Consider the following 24,147-nt stretch of genomic DNA (forward strand, 5'->3'; position numbering starts at 1 on the left):
AACCTTTTCTAATAGAAAAAAATAATAAAATTTTAAATTTTAATGCTTTTTCAAAATTATTTGATAATGACATGTTACAAATAACTGTTAAACATATTAATCAGATAATTGAAAAATAAAATTATACAAATTTATATCTTACAATAATAGGAGAAGAAATAGTTTCTCTTAAAAGATCGTATTGATAAATTTATTTTAGCTATAAATCAAATTAAACCAGATGTTCATATACAAACTAAAGAAGAAACTAATATTGTTTCTATTGCAAGTTCTTCTATTAAATCCCCTCCAAAAATAAAAGATTTTAAATTTAAGTCTTCTATTTCTGATTTAGAAAAATTATTAGAAGAAAAATTTAAAAATCTAAATTTAAATACTCTTAATGAAGAGTTTGATAATAATAATATTTCTGATGAAGAAATTAATAAAATTAAATGGGCAAATAAACCTACCCAATCTAAATATTATTATGATAGACCAACTCCCGTGGATGTCCTTTTAGAAGAACAAGAATATATATTTTCTAATAGTTATAATGGGAAAAGTATTTATGAATGAAATATTGATGGTTTTAGTGATAAGCAAATTTATAATACTTCTCGCAGAATACTTATGTATAGTAATGTGTGTAAAACTTCAGGTAATACTGATAAGAATATTGCTAGAATGATTATAACAGGATTTACTGGTCAACTTAAAGATTGGTGAGATAATTATTTACATTACTATCATAAAGATGAGATCTTAAATTCAATAAAAATTGAAGATCATAATCAGATGGAAAATGCAGTCAATTCATTAATAATGACTATGATTGAACATTTTACTGGAAAATTCACTGATAATAGTGAACAAATTCGTACTTTATTAAGTAATCTAAAATGCAAAACTCTTACTGATTTTAGATGGTAAAAAGATACCTTTTTATCCAGAATATATGAGATATCAGACTGTAATAATAGTCTTTAGAAAGCCAAATTTATAGATGATTTATCCTTTCTCTTTGCAGAAAGAATTAGAAAAGTATTAAGAAAAGATGATATAAATATTTCTTATAATAATTATACTTATGGTAAATTAATAAGTATTTGCATTCAAGAAGATTTAGCTCTCTGTAATGAATTAAAATTAAATAATCAAATTAAAAGACAGAATTTGCTTCAGAAAAAACAACTAGGTAAATTTTGTGATCAATTTGGTATGAATTTATCTAATAAAAGTAAGAAAAAAATCAAAAATAAAGTAGAAAAAGTTTATTAGAAAAAATAATAATAATAATAGAAAATAATGGAGTCGATATGTAACACTTAGAATTATATTATCAATACCATATTAAAATCTATATTCCTTAAATTTTTATTCCATAGAATTAATTTTTTACGTTCCCCTAGTATCCCTGATTACAAATAAGACTTCATTTGCCATTTTCATGCATTGTGTAATTAAATATAAGAGACTGAATTAAGATAAGTCGAATCATCTCGTGATCGCTATTTGAATTCAAGTTAATTATTGTTGAATTCCAACCTAATTCAATGTTTTATGAATCGGTTTGAAAGCTTTTGATTGGTATTATTATCTATTCATTTACTGACCACATAATTATAAGAATATTATTGAGAAAAAAATTTATCAGGTAGAAGTAATTCAAAATGAATAGTTTCTTAGTTGTTAAATAATTTTAGTTTTTTAATAACACAAATGTCACGTCGTCATATATCAATTATATGTTCGATTGTTTATATTTTACTATAATATCTGTGTGACTCAAATATCATTCTTTCTATCTTTCTACATCAATGATAACCCATAAACCAACTAAAAGAATACTCAAGCTTGAACTTTAAAAAAAAAAAAAAGAAAAAAAAAAAAGAAGCATTATTCTAAATTCCAAAAACTCTAAGATCACATTTGATCAATGTTGATTTCTTTTAGAATCGATTTTTATACCTATACGGCTACATGTGAAGTAGCGCGGATGCGGGCGATGCATCAATCCATCCTTTCCACAAAAAAGGAGGTATGTACATACACAATGTAGTATAATTGGAATTGAATCGAGTTGAACTAGAGTTATGTACTATTTGAATTCAATTTGGAAAAAATAATCAGTAGCCATTTTTAATCACACGAACTCGAGCTTTTAAAGCACAAGCATCGAGCTCCTTCTCCATTTCGAGTTTTGGCATTACTTTTTCTTTTGCAAGCATATCCAGTGTGATATTTTCTACATGATAACTTAGAATGATGTCATACAGTCACAATCATCTGGAACGGCGCCGTCGAGAACACGCACAACTCCAGTATGGAAAAGATCTTCAATATCCTGCATGGTTTTGTTCCTTTTGCTCTCTCTTTTAATTTATGGCATTTTAAGTAGATTGTCATGTCATTCGAATAAAGAAAATGGCTGCATGAGCAATCATTCTGGACAACCCACAATTTTTCTATATAAATACGCACTTGCATGCCTCCACGATGTCAGTAATATCATCGAACAAGCCTTAAAATAGTAAAACTTTTTATGTCTATTCGCTACAATGGAGTTCACAAGATTGAAGTACTCCAGCTTGCTCTGCATGTTACTGGTTCTGATCAATCTACGTATGTCTGCAGAGTGTTGCGCAAGAGAAGGCTCACTTTTGATGCATCGCAAGGTTTCTAGCTATTTATTCATGCATGCATCCCTTAGATGATTTGCTCACCTAGCCAGCTGATCAATATAACCCCAAAACATTTAAAAATAAATTTCAACTTACATGACTATTGATTATTTCAAACAATCCAAGTTTTGCCAAAACAACATGTATTGTTGCACCACGGATCGACTCTTGGATTTGGCTGGAGCGAAGGCGAATTTGAACTTTTGGAATATTTATAGAAAAAAAATTTCTATTTTTTCGTTGAATGTGGTGAACACCCTTAACGCACCCGCTAGTTCCCAGAAAATTGTGAGATACACTTCTGACTTCACTGAAGCTGTGAAAATCACTGACTTCTAGTGTAATTATATATTTTGCAACCTCGTTTACAGGCTTTCTTGGAGATGAAAGAGACGAGTTTTAAGACCAGTGGTGTGCATGTACCTGGAAGCAGTAGTGCAAATAATGAGATACCCGAGGATTGGGATCTGAGGAAGGTTCCAGGGGGACCCGACCCATTGCACCATAATGGTCAAGACCCAAAGAAGCCCCGAAAAACTCCATGATATTTTGGCATTATATTGTTGAAAGATTTATGCTGGTCTCCCTTTTTTGCTCTGAAAATTATAAATCTTTATGTATGCATTTTAAACATTGGTTTCTTTAGATCTATGGAAATCAAATGCTGATTAGGAATCTGTGTGAGCGGAAATTTACCTTGTATTAGTAGACTTCTCAAGATTCTATCTTTTGCAACAAAAGTTAAATCAAGTTCATGTAATTCCAAGTTAACTTCTACAATATGCTCAGATAATGTTAGCTCATACGACAAACCGTTCCAGCACTGCATAGATATTATCTGCATCAGCATGAGATTTATCACCCGCCACAAATTCATAAATTATGCCATTAACCTCGATCGAGCTGATTCCGGGTTTCTTTTGAATCCCGAAGGACTTCATTTTCTTTCACACTTCACTCGCACCATACCGACTTCCAGTCGCTGCATAGATGTTCGAAAGCATAACATAATTTGGATCCCCTCTTGGATCCAGATCATAGATATGCTTCATCAAGCTTTCTGCCAAGTCCAATTACTCACAGCTCTACGCACGGCCAACAGTGAACCGAGCATGACCTTATTTGGCTTCATTGGCTTCTTCCGGATCACCAATGAAGTGTTCTTTCAATCTCCCAGAACGAGTATAAAGGTCGACTATGCATCCATAATGTTCAACAGTTTTGAGTGATTTTAAGGAGTTATCATTTTATCGAATAACTCAAGCCCCTCACTTATTAAACTGGCATGGCTACAAGCTGTAAGAGCTCCAGTAAAGCTCACGCCATCGGGTTCAAAACCCATCAATTTGCATGTTTTTGAAATATTTCAAAGCTGACTCTGCATGCGTATTAACAGCCAGGCCAACAATTATTGAGTTCCATGATACTAAGCTTCGTTTAGCCATGTTGTGAAACACCTGACGAGCTAACTCAACAAATCCGCACCTACGATACATGCCTATTAAAGAATTATTCACCTGAATATTATCACTTAAATCATTCATCAATACAAACCTGATGTAACAATAGCCCGAAACCAAGTGTTCCCAAGTTAGAAACTGCAGATAGCACTGAGACAATTGTTACAAAGTCAAGTGCCACACCAAACATCTGCATCTCTTGAAAATACTCAAGAGCTTCTGCGAACTTTCCCTTCTTCACAAACCCATAATCAATACAGTCTTAAGACACAGCATCTCTGTCAGGCATTTCATCAAACAAATTGTTTGCCTTCTGAAAGTCACCATTTCTCATGTAACCATTAGAGTATTCGAAGTCACCTAATTCTTGATAACCAAGTGATCAAAAACCATTCTGCAGATTCCCAGTTCACCAAACTTTGAATACATGCCAATTAAAGCAGTTCCCACCATCACATCGTCAACATCCAACCCGAGTTTTCGACAATACCCCTGAACGTTAGGCCCGAGGTATAAGCCCTGGAATGGAAAATCGGCACACCCAGAGAGCAGAGTTACGAAAATGATGTGGTTAGGCTCGACACTCGATAATCACATGCGTTTGAATTCTGAAGCTGCTTTAGATACACGACCGTCTTTGCAATATTAGGCGATAGACAAGGTCCAGGAGGCCGTGGTGGCGTCTAGAGAAGCGTTTTCATGGTTGTCGTGGGCCAAGTGGTGGAGTTTTGGAGGAGGAGGCTGTGCGGCCGTGAAGGGTTGATAGGAATTGGGGAGGCGGGAAGAAGGCTCATTCTTTCAAAACGGCTGGCTTCTTTGTTTTCTAGGTTCCATCGTTTTAATTATCAATATTTTTTTATAATTTATTTGATTTATATTTAAATAAAAATCAAAATATAATTAAAAAAAATAGTGTGAGACTACAATACTGTTTTGAAATATAAATTAAAAAAATCAAATAGAAAAAATAATTGAAATATGAAATAAAAAATAAATAGAAAAAAAATAAAAATAAAAAGATCCAAATAAGAATAAAATATTCAACTTATTAAAAAAAATTATATCCACTGAGCTACAATAACTTACATCAAAATTTTAGCACTTTATATATATATATATTAAAAAAGACCATGACACCAAAAATTATTTACTCTAAGTATCTCAAACTTAATAATATAATATAGATTTATTTGAATAATGTTGATTCTTAAATTTTATTCACTCCTCTTTGATTTAAGTAGTAATGACCAATTTGTATTTATATTTTCAATCAGTAACAGAATATGTAGCAAGTGGAGTTTCATCTTAATTGGAATGCCTAATTTGTCATATTTAGATGTGTAAACAAATCGAGCATGTTTGTGAGTTTTTAGACTGCTCGAGATATATTTGATTATTATTTGAGCTTATTGAATTCTATCCGAACTCGAACATGTTCGAACTTTTTCGAGTTGAACTCGAGCCTATATTATTTTGTTTGATAGTTCGCGAGTTTTTCGTGAGCTTTTGTATGTTATTAATAAAATATAATTATATATTAAATAAATAAATTTTGACCATTTCGAGTACTTATTTTCTAGCAATAATTCATATAGTTCATGAACATGTTCGATTTTTTCAAACCGAACTCTAGCTTTAATTTGAACCGAATTTAAGCAAAATGTTTTAAAACTTTCGAACTTCGAATCGAGCTCGAACTCGAATTGAACACATTCGATCCGAATTCTAACTTTCAAATTTTCGTCATATTCGATTCATTTCGGTTCGATTTGTTTACATGCCTAGTCAGACTACATCCACCTACACTCACATCTTAATGGTTAACTGCTGGAATTGAACTTGCATTTGCAACTCTTATACACTTTACAAGTGGTAATTTAAAGGTTTATTTAGTGAAATGAATTTGAAATCTATGAATTTCGATTATAATTTTATATTATTTCATTGTAGACAATAAAACTATAATAAATAAATTCTAAAAGCTTACTAATGTAATTTATACATTAATAATACAAAATATAATGAATTCCAAATGATATCATTATTTGTTGAACTTGAATTCCATTATAATTAATATAAAATATTATACGAACATGTAAAGTATATTTTTGAAGTTTATGGTCTTATTTCTCCGACCAATAAAAATATATTTGAATTCAAACACAACCTAAAATTACAAGGTATGAATAGATTCACATAGCAAGACTTCGTGAAAACAAAAAAACTTACACAATACGTATAATATTATACATAAAATTCGAAACTTTGTTTGCCTATCTGTAGTGATTGCCCATTAGGTTCTCTCGCCACCAACCGATAAAGACATGTACAACCAGTGAAAATAAATACATCTCACCGAGCATCAGCAGAGGTGAATGAGTCAGCAAAACCCGATGGCTTAGCAGGTATGCTTCCTTTGCTGTCCTGGCTACAAGTGCCACTAAAATCTTGGATATCGGCTTCCTGCCTGCCCTTCAACATCTGTGGAAGAGGCAATGTCATGTCAATGCCAGAACACTGATCCATATCTTCGTATGGTTTCCATTTCTCCACCAACTGAGCTAGCACATTCACGATGTGTCCCATGTCGGGACGATGGTTTGCCTCCCGTGCGGTGCAATGTCCTGCCAATTCAGCTATAATGTAAATGCTATCATAAATTTCTTCTTTTGCATCAAGAGAAGGGTCAATCGAGGCGATAAGCGTATCTTTGTTAGATTTAATCTGCCAAAACCACTCAGCCAAGTATCTGTTTTCCTCTGGACGATTTTCATCAAGTGCCACTAATCCTGTCAAGAGCTCCATTAGTACCACTCCGAAGCTGAAGATATCGACTTTGGTGGTTATCTTTCCCGTCACTGACAAAAATCAAAAGATTAATCGACAGAAAACAAAAAGAGCACATATTAAACATAGATGAACCAGTATTCTCATTGAACCAGAAAATATGCAAGTGATATGAAGGGCGTATGAAGGTTGAGCTCATTTATTCATTTAATGAAAATATTCTTACCAGCATATTCGGGTGCAAGATATCCAAAAGTTCCAGCTAGTCTAGTAGCAACAGATCTCTCTCTATCGGGAGCCAACTTTACCAATCCAAAATCAGACACTTTAGCCCGAAAATCATCATCAAGAAGAATGTTTGAGGATTTCAAATCACGGTGTATAAAGCTTTGGTGCGCCAAAGAATGGAGATATTCGACTCCTCTTGCTACATCAAGAGCAATAATGAGCCTTCTTGCCCAAGATAAAGGCTGTAAACTTAGACTCTTCCAACGGAAAAGATGTCCGCTCAGAGCCCCTTGAGACATATATTCATAAACCAGAAGCCTCTCGTGTCCTTCAGCCGAGTACCCTAAAAGGGATACCAAGTGACGGTGGCGAACATTAGAAAGCACAGCAATTTCAACTTGAAATTCATTCAATGCTTTGTTACTGACTGCCACTGCCTCCATTCTTTTAACAGCTAATTTTGTTCCGTCTTCAAGTTCACCCTTGTAAACTGCTCCAAAACCTCCCCGTCCCAGCTCGTTTTCTGACGCAAAATTGTTGGTCACTTTGCGTAGAACCTGAAAAGATATTACCAGGTTCCCTGCCTCAAGAACCTGAGTATTATCCAACCTATCAATGGTCCCACTCTCGGCACTGCCACCAGTTCGAGTATACGAGGCTGAGCTATCCACTACTGCGATTTTTAACATATTACTGGGATCTGATGAATCTTTTGGATGGATCACTTCACCGCCATGATGTTTTATAATCTTTTTTTGGCAACACAGGAAGTAGACAGACGATAGAACTGCGAGAAATATAAAAATTGTAGAACCTGCAGCTGCAGCCACTATGACCAAAACTCGAGATTTGGTCCTATTTTGCGGTTTTGACTTCTCTGTAACAGCAGTAGATGCATTAGCCCTTGTACCTCTACCATCTGGCTTCGGATGAAGATATATGGAAGGATTTCTAGGTGGTGATTCAGGGCTGTCATTTGGAGAAGGCGGCATTGGAGGTGCAGTATCCGGTGAGGGGGATTGTTTAGGTCCATTACCTGCCAATTTCGGATGACCATCAGTTACGACATTCACATCATCACGGAATCTTGGCAATGGTGGCTCAAAACTGTTCCCTCGTATATTCAATAATCTCAACGATCTCAAAAAAGTAAGATTTGTAGGAATGGTGCCATGTAGATTGTTGCCTTCTAAATGAATTTCAACTAGCGATTGTAAGTTCGCAAGTGAAGGACTAAGGGTGCCATTAAGCCCAAAATTTTTCAAATTTATTACTGAAACATCGTTTGTAGATTCACAACTTATCCCCCACCAAGGCCCTCTACACGGGTCATTACCAACCCATTCAGAAGCAAGTCTTTCCGGGTAATTCAAATCTTGAAGAAAATCTAGAAGAGCACTAACTTCAGGAGCACATGGCTCACCAGGATCAGATTGGCAAAATGAATTTGACTCATAAGAAACATTTACAGATTTAAACTTTGGTATTGGACCCATGAACATGTTATTGTTCAAATCCAATACTTGAAGGTTCATACTTGCCAAGCTTTGAGGAATCAGGCCAACGAGCCGATTCCCATTGAGGTTAAGCTGTCTTAATGAAGTTAAATCTCCAATGTTGTCTGGAATCGAACCCGTAAATTGATTACCATGGAGCCATAGCAGAGTTAACCCAACCATGGTTCCAACTACATCAATAGGACCACTAATACCACCCCCATCTTGATTATTCAACCACAAAACCTGCACCATGGAGTCACGAAAGCTGCTGGGTAAAACACCGGTGAGCCTGTTACCCGACAATCTTAACGAAGTGAGAGACGGAAACTTCCCGAAAAACGCCGGCACTGGTCCGACAATGTTGCAACTCGAGCAAGAAAAATTAGCCAACTGGGAACACTCCGCTAGCTCACTGGGTATACTCCACCCCGAACTCCGATTAAAGGGATTATCATCAATTGCCAAAACGCGAATACTACTAAGACCTTGAAAAAAATCAGCAGGGATTGTGTCGAATTCATTAAAATCCAGGTATACGAATTGTAAATTGGATAATCCACTGAAAGATGGCAGCTTTCCATTAAAGTTGTTTCTCTGGAGGCCAACATTCATCAGCATGTCTAATTGATTAAAATTCTGTGGCAAAGGGCCCTTTAATCCAAGGCCCTGAACCTGGATTTGAGTGATTCTGCCATTAGAACAGAACACATGTGGCCAAGAAGGAGGGCCACAAGGGTCGATTCCCCCATCAGGCCATTTCAAAAGCTCTGGATTTTCTAACCCATTTCTGAAATCATCCAAAATCTTGAAGTCATTTTGGTCGGTAACACCATTAACAACTCCCAAAATGCAAATGAAAAGAACCCTAACAACGTGCATTAGTTTTCTAGGAGCAACTTCCATTTTCCATGCATGATTACATCACAATGCACACAATCCGATATCTACAAATAGAGAAAAATGTGCTCAGAGATTCTGGGGAAAAAAAAAAAACAAATAACAAACCTTGTCCCGTGTACATGCAAATGCAAGAATCACCTAAAGGTGAGTGATTAGTGGTTTTTTTCACCAAGCAAGGTAGAAGATTGAAAGAGAGAATTGTGGAGAATTTTCACCATTTTCCTTTGGGATTTTCATTCCTCTGCAATTAGATCCAAGCCTCTATCTCACAAAAGTACAAATCTTTGGTGACTACCACACACTCTTTTTCTCTCTGCTTCTGTTGAGTGTCTCCTTTATTTGTTTTTATATTTCATTAATTTTTCTTTTTGGCAATTTGTAATTTGTTCTTCTTCTTCTTCCCTGTAATCTTTCTCACACTGCCTTTACTTTTTGATGACACGAGAGAAACAGACGAATGATGAAGATTACCACGACGTGTTTCACCGACTGAAGACACGTTTGAATATGAGTTCTAGAACTGTAAAAATGGACAAAATAATATTTTTGACATCAGCACTTTGACTTTTTTTTTTTTACCGATAATCTCGTACCACTTTTATTAAAAGAAATATTCATAAATATAATATTAATAATCAACCAAGATTAAAAATTCTTGTTCAGCCAAGAGAATGATGTAAACGATGAAATAACAAATTATATTATCCATATATTTTATGGAGATTTTTCTTTTTTAATAGGACAATAATTTTTTTGGTCTCATTAATAAATTTACCAATTCGATCGGCGATAATTAAGGGAGCAGAATCCATGTTGCTTTCTGCTTTTGCAATAAAACACAAATAATCTTTAAAATAAATAATCAAATTCTCTCAAAAAGAAAATTAAATGAACAAAATAAGTGTAATTATACCTGTGTTTTATGACTTTGTCTCCTTTTCTTCTCATTCTATTTTTTAATTGCTATTCTTAATTTCTTAAAATTAAAATGTTGACTTTTCTAATTTCCTTTAATCATAGTTTAGGATTTATCTGATGAAGAATACCCTATAAAAGCATATTTGAAACTCTTAATATACATTATCAAATTTGATTTACCTTTAATTAGGAAAAAAATTTAAGAAAGACACTCTTAAAATCAAATATTTTGTGCATATATATTCTTATGAATTTAAATTTGAAACTCCAAATACAAAATTCAAAACTAATCCTTGTTTTTGCTTCAAATATATGGCTATAATATTTGTAAAAACAAATATTATTTTAACGCACATTTAATTACGTTTTTACATGCAAGTATGTTTTTTTTAAAAAAAAATTGATTGGGGGTTGAAATAAAAATAAAAATAAAAATAAAAATGGTATCTTTCAAAAATAGACTTGCCGACTAAGGCCTTTGTTCTCCCCTCGCACGTGTTAACCCTTTTCAGCATTTAACAATATTAATTAAATACAACCCACCGCAATGAATCCCATTATCTGTTTTTTTTTTAAAAAAAGGATTTCATAAGATTCATTATTATATAAAATAATAAAATAGATTTGGAGTCTCATATCAATAATAAAGTAGTTGATATATGTATTTTTTTAATTAGATGATAGATTTGTTACAATTTGACTCAATTTTCATAATTCGTGTTAAATTTGAGATTTTGATGTTAAATGAGTTATAAATCATGAGAGAGGAAGTGATTTGAGTGAACAAAAATATCACGTCCCGAACCCGGAGCCAATGATATCAACAATTTGTGAGAGCCCAGTATATTTGGCCCAAACACAAACCCCAAAGCCCGGCCCATTTAGTATAAGTAAGTTTTAAAAAAAAAAAGATAAACATAAAATTTCTTTTCTCTCTCCTCGCCTTCATCTTCCTGACCGAGAGCTGCGTTTTCTTTCTCTTTACAATTTCGAAATTTCTTTTATCGATTGTGGCCGTTTCGATCATCAAAAAAATAAGTAAATACATTTTCGGATAGCTCTCGTCGCAAGCTACGCATTGATACCCATTTTGCACAGAAATCTCACGACACTTTTCGAGCCCGTCGGAGAACGCCGCTCGTTTTCGCCGGAATTTGTGAGGAAACTCTCGGTTTAAGTTTCCTAGAACTTTACTTCGAAGCCTTGAGGTATAATTATGATTTTAGGGTTTCGAAATTTTGGGTATTTTGAATAATTCGAATTTCAACAATTGATATATGTTGTATTATTGAGTGTAGGTGAATTATTGAGTCGATTCGAGGTATTTATCGACTTTTTCAGAATTTATTTGCTGAATTTCGAATTTTCAGATTTATAAGTTGAGACATTTCGACTTTTGAGCTGTACATGCGCTAGTCGGACACCGTTAAGATGTTGTGATTTGAAATTATAAGTTCTGGAAATTTAGTGTGAATTTTGGAATTACTTTCGATAAATTCCTTGATTATTTAACTAAGATAGGAATTGATGTGCAATAAATAATTTTGCCACAGGATTGGGGTTTTCGAGAAATATTTAAGATATTTTGTGGTACATTAAAGTCAGTTAAGGTACATACGAACTGTTTTCATTACGACGTCTATATGATGTGAAATGACATTAAGTACTTTGTAATGAGTTGTGGCGTGCCTTATATGCTTCTGTGACTACGTGATTGCATTCATGCAATTGGTGTTGATACTATTAGTGCATAGCATTTCGATCCTTGACTCCGTTGATTGTTATTATTACTGATCTATCGAGTTGTTGCGTCATCGATGGAGCGGGTGGGTAGGATCAGCACTCCTGATGACTTGCATGAGGGCTGAGCGGGTAGCTCCCATACCCTCGATGCTACGTGCATGGATGAGTGGCGACTTGATGTTGCGTTGCTACGTTCCTGGCATGGGTGGCCACTGTTACTGTTGTTGATGCGATTCATTCTCCGTTTGGTATCTATTATCAGTTGTTACCTTTCACGCATTGCATTACATTACATTGCATCGCATTTTACTTGATGTTATTCCATGTCAGTTATATTTGTCGTAATATTATTGGTTCGTCGTACTGGGGCCCGACCCCTCGTTTCTTTTTATGCTGTGGTTGTTTTTGATGTCATAGCAGGTTATCCAGGAGGATTTGACGCGTCTGGTGGAGCGTCAGGTGGTGGTGCCCAGTCGTCGAGTCATGGTTGAGAGTTCCCAGATATATATACTATATTATGGAGTCATACATTTACCGGAGAGATGCCCCGTGTAGCTGTACTGTTATTTTTACGATGTTTTGAATTGATAGTTGTGTGATCGAGCCTTGCCAGCTCTACATGTGTTTAGTCCTGGCCAGTGCGGCTATAGGTTATGAATTGATGTTATGACTTTATTTCGAGTATATAAATATTATTTGTGATGTTTTGATTTTTTTGGGATGTCCTGTTTATGAATAGGTCATGTCGAAATTTCTGTAGGCTCAAAATGGAAAATTTTAATCGCTTTCGATGTTTACATTAAGAAATCCTGGTTGTTTGGTCATTAAATATTAATCAGGAGCACGGGCCCGCACACAATTTCTCCAAATAAAAATTCAAAAAACAACAATTCTAAGTAGTACATAAATTTTGAAAACAGTCTGTTGGGATCGAGATTGATTTAGAGTGGGTGAATAAACAATTTCAACAAAGTCTGGAAATAATTCGGTTGGGTTAACAACACATAATTGAAAATCTCACCAATTGAGTATCAATAAGCCAGCAGTTGGGTACAGCGCAAAAAAAGACTAATTGAACTAGTTTGAACACAATAAATGACAATACTGATGAACAATCAGACTACGAAACTAAAAGCAAAAATAAGTTAAATGAAAATATAAATGCACAAATATGTTTCTAGATGTTCAGAGACTTTAATAACTCATGTGTCGCTCAGTCTTTTTCTAATGAAGGATTTTCACTAAGACTTTGATAATTACAACAATTTGCAACTATCCACTTCAGTAGGTTTTACAACTGCCTAATTGAAACTCTTAGTATACTTACAACTTAATCAAGATGATCAGTAAGAGTCCTTACTGTCAATTACAAGTATTTTGCAATGAAAAACTCTAAAGCACAAATGATCATCGATGAGTAGAATATGAAACTATAGCGTGTGCTTGAATAATTGCTCGGTCAGTTAAGCTCTCAAAGACTTGATACTCGTAAAAATCACTTGATAAACATTCGAAGATTAGAGGATTAGAGATCCCTAAGAGTCCACCCAACTCTTTTATTTATAGACTTTGATTGCAACAATCGTCTTTTTGAATCTGATAACTGTTTCCAAATACATATGTCGTTGTTGTCATGTCATCTTTATTTATGAAAAATTGTACACTTTGGTTATAGCGCATGAACTCTGACATTCTAACGGACTGATAAAGTTGTTATGAATACTTTATCTGATATCATCTTTGTTCTGCTCTTCAAGGAATATTTCGGAAATCTTCAGAGAATGCCCGTCGAATAGTCTGACTCATTCAATAATGAAGATTGATAAGTGATTCTCAATAAGTAGCCTTCTCTATTAGTTAGCTTCTATCATTTATGCTTAGGCACCAGTTGGACTTTGAAATATCAGTTTTTCTTTGGGAAATCTTTTACGCATGAATGATCAGTTTCTCTCATGAATTCAGTTTGGTCATGCTCTATAAATTTTCTTTAAATTAGTAGCTTTGTTAATTCACCAAAACTTAATTGATCCAATGATTTCAATCTTTTGATTATTGACAAAATATGTACTTAGAGAAAAAAACAAACTGAATTTATATAAAATCTGAATATATTGAAAGTATTAAAAAATAAAAATTGTTAGATTGATACACTGATGCAATATTTCTTATGATATTCTTTGAGCGATCCAGAGTGCTTAGATTTATCAGTTGGATTAAGCTACAACTGCTCTTTCTTTTGAGCCTGACTGTTGGAATCGGTTTTCTTCTGGCTACTGCTCGCTTCTCCACTTTTTTCAACACCACTCAGGGATTTTCGGTAGTTGAGCACAACAGTCAGACGTTGATTACGGACACCATCAATATTCTCATTCAGATTTGAATTCACATCATCAATTTGGAAGGATGACTGGAATGATTCGATTGAATTTGTCTACCAAGATGAGATGCAGTGGCAGCCAATGTTTTGTTGATGTACTCTAACGTCATAAATATGTTGAGCACAGTTTTGGATAATGTAGATACTTTTTAAAGCATCGTGTCCTTAAAATTGTCCACAGACTCCGAAGTGTTTAGTCGACATCTTTTTAGAATTGTTAGACTTGAAGTAATAGATGTCAAACTGGAATTGATATGCTCCAAGGTGTTATCTTCTACAATATCTAATTCAGGAGACAACTAAGAATTTTCTCTGATCCAGTTAGCAGAGGAGTGACAACTTTTGTAAGATCTGGATACTGACTGGTGGAAGGGTCTGCTTGTTCAATCTTTAAAATTTCTGGTTCAGCCTGACTGACTGGCTCAAGCATCTTCACTTATTCTATTTAGCAGTTTTCGGCAGAGGGACTACTGCTTCAATCCTCACAACCTTAGGTACTGCCTCTTCTAGCACTTTTTCATCTTTGGATATGATTAGCTCTTATTCTGGAAAGGTAGTAACTTGTTCGATATCTCGTACTTCTAGTTGTTTGATGATAGGAGAGAATGGCGTTAGATCCCATGAATGCATCATCATCCTCATATTTTCGTTCTATGAACTGCACAAATTCATCAATTTTTACCAAAGAAATTGCCCTAACTGGTGGAGATACTAAGGCTTTTAATTGTTGTGGGGGCATCAGTGAGATTTCAGGTGGAGATATACTGAAGGTTCAACGATAGAAACATTTTGAAAAATAGGTTCTTGTGCCGGGGTGGAGGGTAGCTAAAATGTATCTTGAATGGTTTGGGAACCTGAATGCTCTACCTTTATAGTTTGGCTTGAGACATACTGTTGAGGAGTCTCAATGGCTTTTTCCTTCTTGTTTTCTGTTGGCAATACCAACACATGCTCATCTTCCCATACTTTTACTTTCATCTGTGATGACAGAAGATCCATATCTAATTAATTGATGATGACAATGTCATCAAAGGCAGTTGGGCACATAGGATCGTAATTATATCTTCTTTCAGTACAGATTGTTATAAACTTCTTGATTTCCGTTAGGTCTACAGAGTGTAGCCGCATCTGAATGGCTTCTAAATTCAACGCTGCTTAGTCAACCCATTCTTGTACATTGGGCTCCTATCTTGCTGTTGGAATTTCAAAATACTAATAAGGTAATATTGCAACCAACTACAAATCATGATTCTAATGTATGTTCTCTAAGAGTGAGCCTCTGCTAGGGTAGTTATGTTTTGATATAGAAGCGGGATTTAAAGAAATCACGGGCAGCTTTACAATAGGAGGAATTATTTCCTACCATGGTCCAATGTATTCGCAATCTAGGATTGACGTTTAGGGGTGAGTTAACTGTCAATATTCATGGAATGAACCTGTGTAAAAAATTTTGTATTTCCAATATATGGATTTTTTCGGACTCTTTGGAAGCAATCCGAGCAGTAAATGCAACCATTGAGTTCTTCGCTCTAGAGTTATCTTTGATTATTCAAATTAAGGATATCCTTTCAGATCATGGCTTCTTGGGAATTAAACATATGCGTAGACAAGCTATAATCGAGTGGCTCATAAACTAGCTAAATTTGCTGCTTCGATTTCTAATCTTGTAATCTGGAAAAATTATGATTTTCCTTTTTTGTTTCAAGAAGTTATACTCAACTATTCTTGGGAGTAATGTATTGTTTTTTTTCTTTCCAAATATATAATTATCCCTTTATTCTTCTTTTCACGTTTTGGTAAGTCATTAACCCTACTATATATGGTTACATATTAAAGTTGATCGTACGACTTCTGGCATGATAAATGTAGCATTTTTACCGCAACAAATATATCGCGAGCAATATTAGCTGCACCTTTTCTTGAAATCAAAAGAAAAAATAATGTCGTCCCGATAGATATTCAAGTTGGTGGAGCAGGTGAGCGTGTGTCCAATGAGGCAATGATCAAGAGTTTCTTTCCCTCTACTAACATCTTCTTGGACGAGCTTATCACACATGACTGTCTTAATATGGTATATCTGAATAACGTGATTTGTAAGTTATTGTATTAAATCGGGGTTTACCTAGTATGTGACGTCTGTGAGTTCTCATGTCATCAAGAAAAAATTATTTGATAAAATTTTAGGTAGAGCAAGGACTTGTTTTTCCATTCTTCAACTTCAAAAATTCCATTCATATTTTATATCATATATTTTAATTTTTTTAATATTATTTAATTCTAAACTTTAAATCACACGTTTATAGGGAAAAAAAACTATATATATTACATTTTAATCAAGATATATGCTTTTCAAGCAACCAAATAATTATAAAATTTTACCACGCTGCATTAGCGTCGGGTAGGTATTTCAAGTTGTGTGTTTGTTCTTAAAGTTATTACCGTATAAAACATATATATTTACATTTCAAAGTTCTAAACAGATGGTGACCCTTTTTTCTCTAACGGATCAGCTCCATCAATGTCAATTCTAACACATGAAATGTCACCCGTGGCAAATTGTTTATGATTCTTGCTATTCTTCATCGCTGATTCACCTGGAATTCCATTTGCGTCCTTGCATTTGAACTTCGCTAGAGAACTCAGCTAACGGCTTCCGTGATGTTTTCTTCTTGGAGGCGATTTTTAGGTTCGCCATGGCAGGATTAGGGAAGGGCGGTTTGGTCATCGTCTCAATGCTCCATGCTAGTTCTTTGAGTACTTTTCCACATTCTGAACTCATACTTGAAAATGATTCTTGTACCATCCCCATGATCCCTTCGGGTCCCTGCAACAGTGGTAACCAAAAAATATAGATATATATTTATTTTTACAATTGGAAAAAACTAATAGGGTTGGCAATCCATATATATACATGAATTCTTGAGTTTATGTAGCCGCCATTAAGGGCTTCGACTCTGCAGGCACACTGCCTTGTCAAGTTTCCGATCTTTAAGTATTGTTTCCACGGATGTCGGTACATGAATCCGCCATGGCACGGTTCCCATTTAGCAAAATTTGCCTGTCATCAGGAAACATTCAAAATCCAGATTTGATGCTGATGGATTGAAAAATGAAAGCGATAGAAATGTGTTAATTTCATTCTCCTACCAAGTTCTCTAAACTGCTCTTTGAATCAAGAACGCTGTTTAAGCAAACAAGAGTTGACCTTTCATCCTTTGAATCTCCCTCTTCTGATGTTTTGAAACACTCATCAGAAAAACCTGTCAAAATTTTAATCATCGAATTTAATTACGTTAAATAATCATCTAACATCATAAATATATCTATGGTATATTTTATATACATATACAGACCTTCCAAGAAATTTCCGAGCTTGTCGATGTTTTGAGCAACAAGCACGTGGAGATCTTCACCGGCCCAGACGGGGCACATCAAAATGGATACGACAACACATGAAGCTGCTCCAATAAGTACAGCAGACAGCCTCTTTTGCACCAGTTCAAGTATCTCGTTTGTGCGTGTCAAGAACTGAAGAACCTAAGCTAAAGCTCAATGAGCTGAAGAAGGATTGTATTCCAGTCAAATGAGAATAACCGCTGTACAAATGTTTATATACACTACAAGAGATGAGCTAAGAAACGTGCTTCCAAAAAGCTACACAATACAATCGTGTTTTTGCATTTAGTACAATTAACACTCCCCCTTCAAGCTTGGTGTGGATGTGAACACAAAGCTTGAACCGAAAAAAAAAACACATTTAGACTATGCAACAAGCTTGAATTGTGGATGACTCCCCCTTCAAGGTTGATGCAGGTCATAAACACCTAGAAGCTCGAGTAAGTAAGCATGTGAAGTCTTCCCCAAGCTTTTTGTAAAAATGTCCCCAAGCTGTTGGTGTGTAGGAATGTATTGAGTGCGTATAAGGCCTTCTTTGATTTTCTCACGAACCAAATGACAATCGATTTCGATATGTTTGGTCCGTTCATGATACACTGGATTGGCGCCAATGTGGATGGCAGCCATATTATCACAAAGCAACGTTGTAGGTCCACGAATCTGAATTCCCATGTCACGCAAAAGACCAACAATCCAGATGATTTCACAAGTAGTGTTTGCCATTGCACGGTATTCTGCTTCGGCAGATGAGCGTGAAACAACATTTTGTTTCTTAGATTTCCAAGATAGGAGGGAGCCCCCTAGCTTAACACAATATCCAGTAACAGAGCGGCGAGTCATGGGGCAAGCAGCCCAATCGGAATCACAATATGCAGTAAGAAAGAGGGAGGTACAGGGTCGTAACAAGATACCTTGACCTGGATTTTTTTTAAGGTATCTAACCACTCGAATGGCAGCATCAAGGTGCGACTTCTTCGGAGCATGCATGAATTGGCTTAGAGATTGGACCGCATAACAAATGTCAGGTCGAGTTATGGTCAGGTAGATCAACCTGCCAACCAAGCGCTGATATTTATGTGGATCAAGCAGTAAAACATCATCATGGGTACTTTTGTGATCGTGTTGCAGACTAGAATCCAGCTCGTGGCTGGTGAGCCTTCGGTTTTGTTCCATAGGTGTATCAAATGGCTTGCCCCCTGCCATGCCCGTGTCAACAATGAGTTCCAAAGCATACTTCCGTTGATTAAGGTAAATACCGTGTTTGGAACGAGCAACTTCAATGCCTAAGAAATATTTGAGAATCCCAAGATCCTTAAGTTGCAACTTGGAATGAAGAAACTCTTTGAGCTCTGTGATTGCTGTCAAACTACTCCCTGTGATAACAATGTCATCAACATAGACGACGAGCAAAGTGATTGAAGCATCAGCATGTTTAAAGAACAATGAATGATCATGTTGGGATTGACAGTAACCAAACTCAATCATGATATTTGAGAACTTTAGATTCCACTGCCGAGAGGCTTGCTTTAGACCGTATAAAGATTTTTGTAATTTGCAGACCTTGTTTTCTCCTTGTACGTTGTATCACTGGGGAAGATTCATGTAAATATCCTCATCCAAACTCCCTTGGAGGAAAGCATTGGTCACATCCATTTGGAAAAGAGGCCAATTCTGAATCACTGCCACTTGGAGAAGACAACGAATGGTCACAATTTTTGCTGTGGGAGAAAAGGTGTCATGAAAGTCGATGCCCGGCTGTTGTGTGTAGCCCTTGGCCACCAACCGTGCTTTAAACCTCTCGACACTTCCATCAGACTTGAGCTTGATTTTGTATACCCATCGGCACCCAATGGGCTTCACGTGTGGTGGTAGATTAACCACTTCCCACGTGTGATTTTTCTCTAGAGCAGCAAGTTCTTCATCCATAGCAGCACACCATCTAGGATCAGTGATTGCCTCATGATAGAATTGAGGTTCTTTAACCGAGGACAAAGCTGCTAAAAAAAACTGATGTGGCTTGGAGAAATGACTATATGTAAGGTGGTTAGCCATGGGATATAAACAAGCATTAGGACTGTGATTATGGATGAATGAACAAGAGTAATCATGTGTCCAAATAGGAAGAGCTATAGTTCTAGTGGACCTGCGCAGTGGAATGGCTGCAGGTGCTACAAGTGTAGAACTAGGAGGAGATGGTTCGTCAGGAATAAGCATTGGTGGTTCGTCAGGGACAAGTACGGGATCCCCTGTAGCAGAGGATGGAGGAAAAATAGGAGGGGATTGGCTAGAAACAGCAAATGGAAAGATGTGTTCATGAAAAATCACATCCCTAGAGATCAGTATCTTTCTTGACTGAAGATTAAGAAGCTTATACCCTTTCTGGACAGTAGAGTAGCCAATAAAGACACAAGGTACAGCTCGAGGTGAGAATTTGTGGCTGAGAGGTAGGATAGATGCATAACATAAACACCCAAACACTCTTAGGGCAGTGAAGGAAGGGGTCTTGTGAAATAATAGTTCAAAAGGAGATTTATTTTTCAGTAATGGTGTGGGGGCTCGATTGATTAAGTGCACAGCTGTTAACACACAATCTCCCCAATATTTGAGTGGTATTGATGATTGAAATCTGAGTGCTCTTGCAACATTAAGGATGTGTCTGTGTTTTCGCTCCACTATGCCATTTTGTTGTGGAGTATATGGGCACGAACTATGGTGAATCACGCCCAATGATGAAAAAAAATTGGTACACTCAGATTTAAAGAAATCAGTGGCATTATCTGTCCTGACAGCCTGAATATTTTTAGAGGATTGTTTGTCTACCAAAGCAAAGAACAATCTAATTAGTCTAAGCACATCCATCTTAGATTGCATGAGATATACCTAAGTCCCCCTTGTAAAGTCATCAACAATGGTAAGAAAATACCTTTCACCATTGTGAGTGGGAGTATGAAATGGACCCCAAATGTCCATATGAATCAATTGGAAAGCAGAAGAAGATCTGGACAAACTAGCTTGTGGAAAAGCTAAACGGCATTGCTTGGAAACAGGACATACAGAACAATGCGACAATGAATCATTTTTTTGTATAAAGGGTAACAAATGCATTCTGGATATTGACATATGTCCTAACCTTCTGTGCCAAGTATCAATACTAATGTTCTTACAAATATCAGTAGCAGAACAAGAATATAGACTATCCATTCTAGGTATAAAAGAATGAAAGTTGAAACTATCCTTGGGAGATGATTTTGGAACTGTATTTGAGGTGAAGTGATAGAGGCCATGCCTTTCCTTACCAATCCCCATTACTTTCCCAGTCCTCAGGTCCTGAAACACACAAAAAAGTGGATAAAAAGTGACAAAACAGCCATGATCTTTGGTAAATTTGGACACGGACAGGAGGTTGAATTGAAAGTGGGGTATATATAAGACACGTTCGAGTTTAATGGTATTTGTTAACTGAATTGAGCCAGTATTATGAATAGTTGCTTTACTACCATTTGGCAATCTCACTGAACTGGTGGAATCTACCACGGATTTAGAAGCTTGCAATAAAGAGACATCACCAGCCATATGCTCATTAGCTCCTGTATCAATAATCCATTCCGAACCGAAATTGTGTGAAGTATTACCTGCCGTATTCACTACTGGTGCACATTCATTCTGTATGTTATGATTTCCTAGTAGCTTTAGAATTTCAGCATACTGATCTGGGGTGAAGATATGTGGAGCTCCAGCTGATATTTTTGATTGAGCAGCAATGCTTTCTTCTACAAAGTTAGCATCTCCTGACATTCTTCCTTGCTTCCCGTTGTCTCTGTACACTTTCTTGTTCAGTCCCTTATTCGGAGCTCTGTACAACTTATGCCATGGAGGGTAACCAACAAGCTTATAGCAGTTCTCCTTGGTATGTCCATTGCAACTACAATGATCACAGAATAAATTCACTCGATCTTTCGTTGAACTTCCTGCCTTTGTCTTGTTAGTGTAGAAAGCTGCTATAGGAGCCTCAACTGATGATAATGCCCTATGAGATTCTTCCTGAGACAGCAGGGAAAAAGCTTGCCCCACGGTAGGTAATGGATTCATCAGTAAAATTTGGCTCCTTACATTCATGTAGCTGTCATTCAGCCCCATTAGGAACTGAAGAAGCCTCTGCTGCTGGTCGTGCTCTAAATATCTTCTAGCAGCATCACACTCACATGAAGGCAAGATCACAAGAGCAGAGTATTCATCCCAAAGTTGCTTGAGCTTACAGTAATATGTTGGGATAGTACTATTACCTTGGGTTAGGCGACCAATATCTCTATGTAATGAGAAGATTCGCGATCCATTGATCTTGTCAAACTGCTCCTTCAGATTATTCCACACTGATGAAACATCTGATGCGTAGATGATTCCTCCGAAAATCTCCTTTGAAACTGTATTCATTATCCATGACAATACAAGAGCATTGCATCGTTCCCATTGAAGAAGATTTTGGCTACCTAATGGGGGTCTTAGACAACTGCCATCAATCAACGCAATTTTGTTCTTCGCCCGTAGTGCGATCAGCATAGCTCTGCTCCAAATACCATAGTTTTCCACACCAATCAGCGGATCACTGACCAAATTCATTCCCGGTGTATCCGATGGGTGAATATACAACGGATCATTGAAGTTGCAATTGTTAGCCATCAGCTCTCTGGAAGAAATCAGGAAGAAAATTGCGTCAAATTTGCTGGGGAAGATACGCAACTGAGCACCAGATCTAAAAAGGATGCCCTAGGATGATTCCTATGGCTCTGATACCATGTCAAGAACTGAAGAACCTAAGCTAAAGCTCAATGAGCTGAAGAAGGATTGTATTCCAGTCAAATGAGAATAACCGCTGTACAAATGTTTATATACACTACAAGAGATGAGCTAAGAAACGTGCTTCCAAAAAGCTACACAATACAATCGTGTTTTTGTATTTAGTACAATTAACAGTGCGCAAACCAGATATAGAAAGCATAGAAAATGTCAAGATGAATATCAGCATCCCATAATCGTATCGAGCTTTCACTTTGGGAAAGAATCGTATAAACGTAGACGCCACAGCTGCAACATATGTATACATGCCACAGAACAGTATGGATCAGTGAGAAAAGAAGTACTTGAGAACTCTAGGATTAAGTTTTTTCCTAGGAAATTAAAGATACCTTGTAGGAAGACGAATAGCCCGATCAAGATCGGTTGGCCTATTTTTCCACTTACGATTGCCAAGTGGTGCGCTCCAATGCCTAGAACGCCGGCTACCAGCATTACAAATCCTCGGTTCAGTCCTTTTCCTAGCGTTGCACCTGCCAAAAAAATGAGAAATTAAATCATATTTTACGTACGTGTCCGTCATTAATTTAACGACTGTTTGATCATAAAATATATGGAAACTATCTTCAAAAAAAGCATACATGGAAACTTACCGACAGAGAACTCAAAAACGACCACCACAGTCGTCACAGCCCATATTGCAGATACACCAAAGTTGCTGTACGGAGGCTTAAAATAGTAACACAGTGAGACTAATGTTAGCGTGAGCCCAACTTTTAGTGAATGTATAGATTTTCTAGGATCCTCTTTCGCCATCTTTTTCGTTTGCTTTGCAAGAACATCCATTTTCTCCATTATGGTTGTTCCAATGCCTTTAATCCACGACCATCCAATAAAAAAAACACTCTTTTTTTTGGTATTTTCAGACTCCATTTCCATCGTCAAGATCTAATAAATAGAACAAGGTAACAGCAACTTATTTTACATGAAACGTTGAGTGAGAGTACTACTCTTATCCATAAGTGTGTGACTTATATATATATAAGAAGAGAAGGGTATTCAGATATGGACAAAAGAATATATTCAACTCTTCTACAAAAAATTTACTTTGTTGCCTTTTAATTAATTTGAACCATGCAAGTACTAGAAAGTTAAAAAAAAGAATGGTTCGCTGTAGTGATATGAGTGGAAGTGGGCTTTTAACCACGAAAGATATATCTGTTATCCACAAACAAATGCACCAAATTAAAGGTAAAAAGGACATTGCTATGTTACAAGTGTTTTTCTTTGGTAAAGTTAAAAACAAGCCCAGATCTTTACCTGGAATTGAAGGTTGATAGGTCCACTTACCATCAGGTACTGATAGTTATCTCAAGCCAAGTTGA

General features: G+C 36.1%; 2 protein-coding genes, 1 long non-coding RNA gene and 1 pseudogene across 6 annotated transcripts; 1 reads left to right on the top strand and 3 right to left on the bottom strand.

The window, feature by feature from the left end:
• Positions 1 to 3,404: 3,404 nt before the first annotated feature.
• LOC140957214 (pentatricopeptide repeat-containing protein At1g05750, chloroplastic-like) lies at positions 3,405 to 6,449 on the bottom strand (annotated as a pseudogene).
• LOC140957245 (receptor protein kinase TMK1-like) lies at positions 6,271 to 10,016 on the bottom strand. 2 transcript variants are annotated; one of them, XM_073414392.1, is made up of 3 exons: positions 9,753 to 10,016; positions 7,137 to 9,581; positions 6,271 to 6,981 (listed from the first exon to the last, which is right to left on the bottom strand). In XM_073414392.1, exons 2-3 carry the CDS (start codon positions 9,538 to 9,540, stop codon positions 6,476 to 6,478), a joined length of 2,910 nt encoding a protein of 969 aa, XP_073270493.1. In that variant the 5' UTR covers positions 9,541 to 9,581; positions 9,753 to 10,016; the 3' UTR covers positions 6,271 to 6,475. The 2 variants fall into 2 exon arrangements, with proteins under 2 accessions (XP_073270493.1, XP_073270494.1); XM_073414393.1 differs by having other exon boundaries at positions 9,643 to 10,016.
• A 1,378-nt stretch (positions 10,017 to 11,394) lies between these two features.
• LOC140957641 (uncharacterized) lies at positions 11,395 to 12,911 on the top strand. 3 transcript variants are annotated; one of them, XR_012171661.1, is made up of 3 exons: positions 11,395 to 11,663; positions 11,754 to 12,065; positions 12,619 to 12,911. It is a non-coding gene; the product is annotated as an uncharacterized lncRNA (long non-coding RNA). The 3 variants fall into 3 exon arrangements; XR_012171660.1 differs by having other exon boundaries at positions 11,754 to 11,776; positions 12,290 to 12,911; XR_012171659.1 differs by having other exon boundaries at positions 11,395 to 11,776; positions 12,290 to 12,911.
• A 4,090-nt stretch (positions 12,912 to 17,001) lies between these two features.
• LOC140956839 (aluminum-activated malate transporter 2-like) lies at positions 17,002 to 23,760 on the bottom strand. The gene is made up of 7 exons (XM_073413725.1): positions 23,416 to 23,760; positions 23,155 to 23,295; positions 22,941 to 23,053; positions 17,929 to 18,103; positions 17,723 to 17,835; positions 17,487 to 17,633; positions 17,002 to 17,399 (listed from the first exon to the last, which is right to left on the bottom strand). The coding sequence occupies exons 1-7, from the start codon at positions 23,699 to 23,701 to the stop codon at positions 17,166 to 17,168; spliced, it is 1,209 nt and encodes a 402-aa protein (XP_073269826.1). The 5' UTR covers positions 23,702 to 23,760; the 3' UTR covers positions 17,002 to 17,165.
• Between the last annotated feature and the right edge of the window lie 387 nt (positions 23,761 to 24,147).

Source organism: Primulina huaijiensis, chromosome 14, assembly GCF_012295235.1.
Source record: "Primulina huaijiensis isolate GDHJ02 chromosome 14, ASM1229523v2, whole genome shotgun sequence".
In the NCBI taxonomy this organism is placed as follows: domain Eukaryota; kingdom Viridiplantae; phylum Streptophyta; class Magnoliopsida; order Lamiales; family Gesneriaceae; genus Primulina; species Primulina huaijiensis.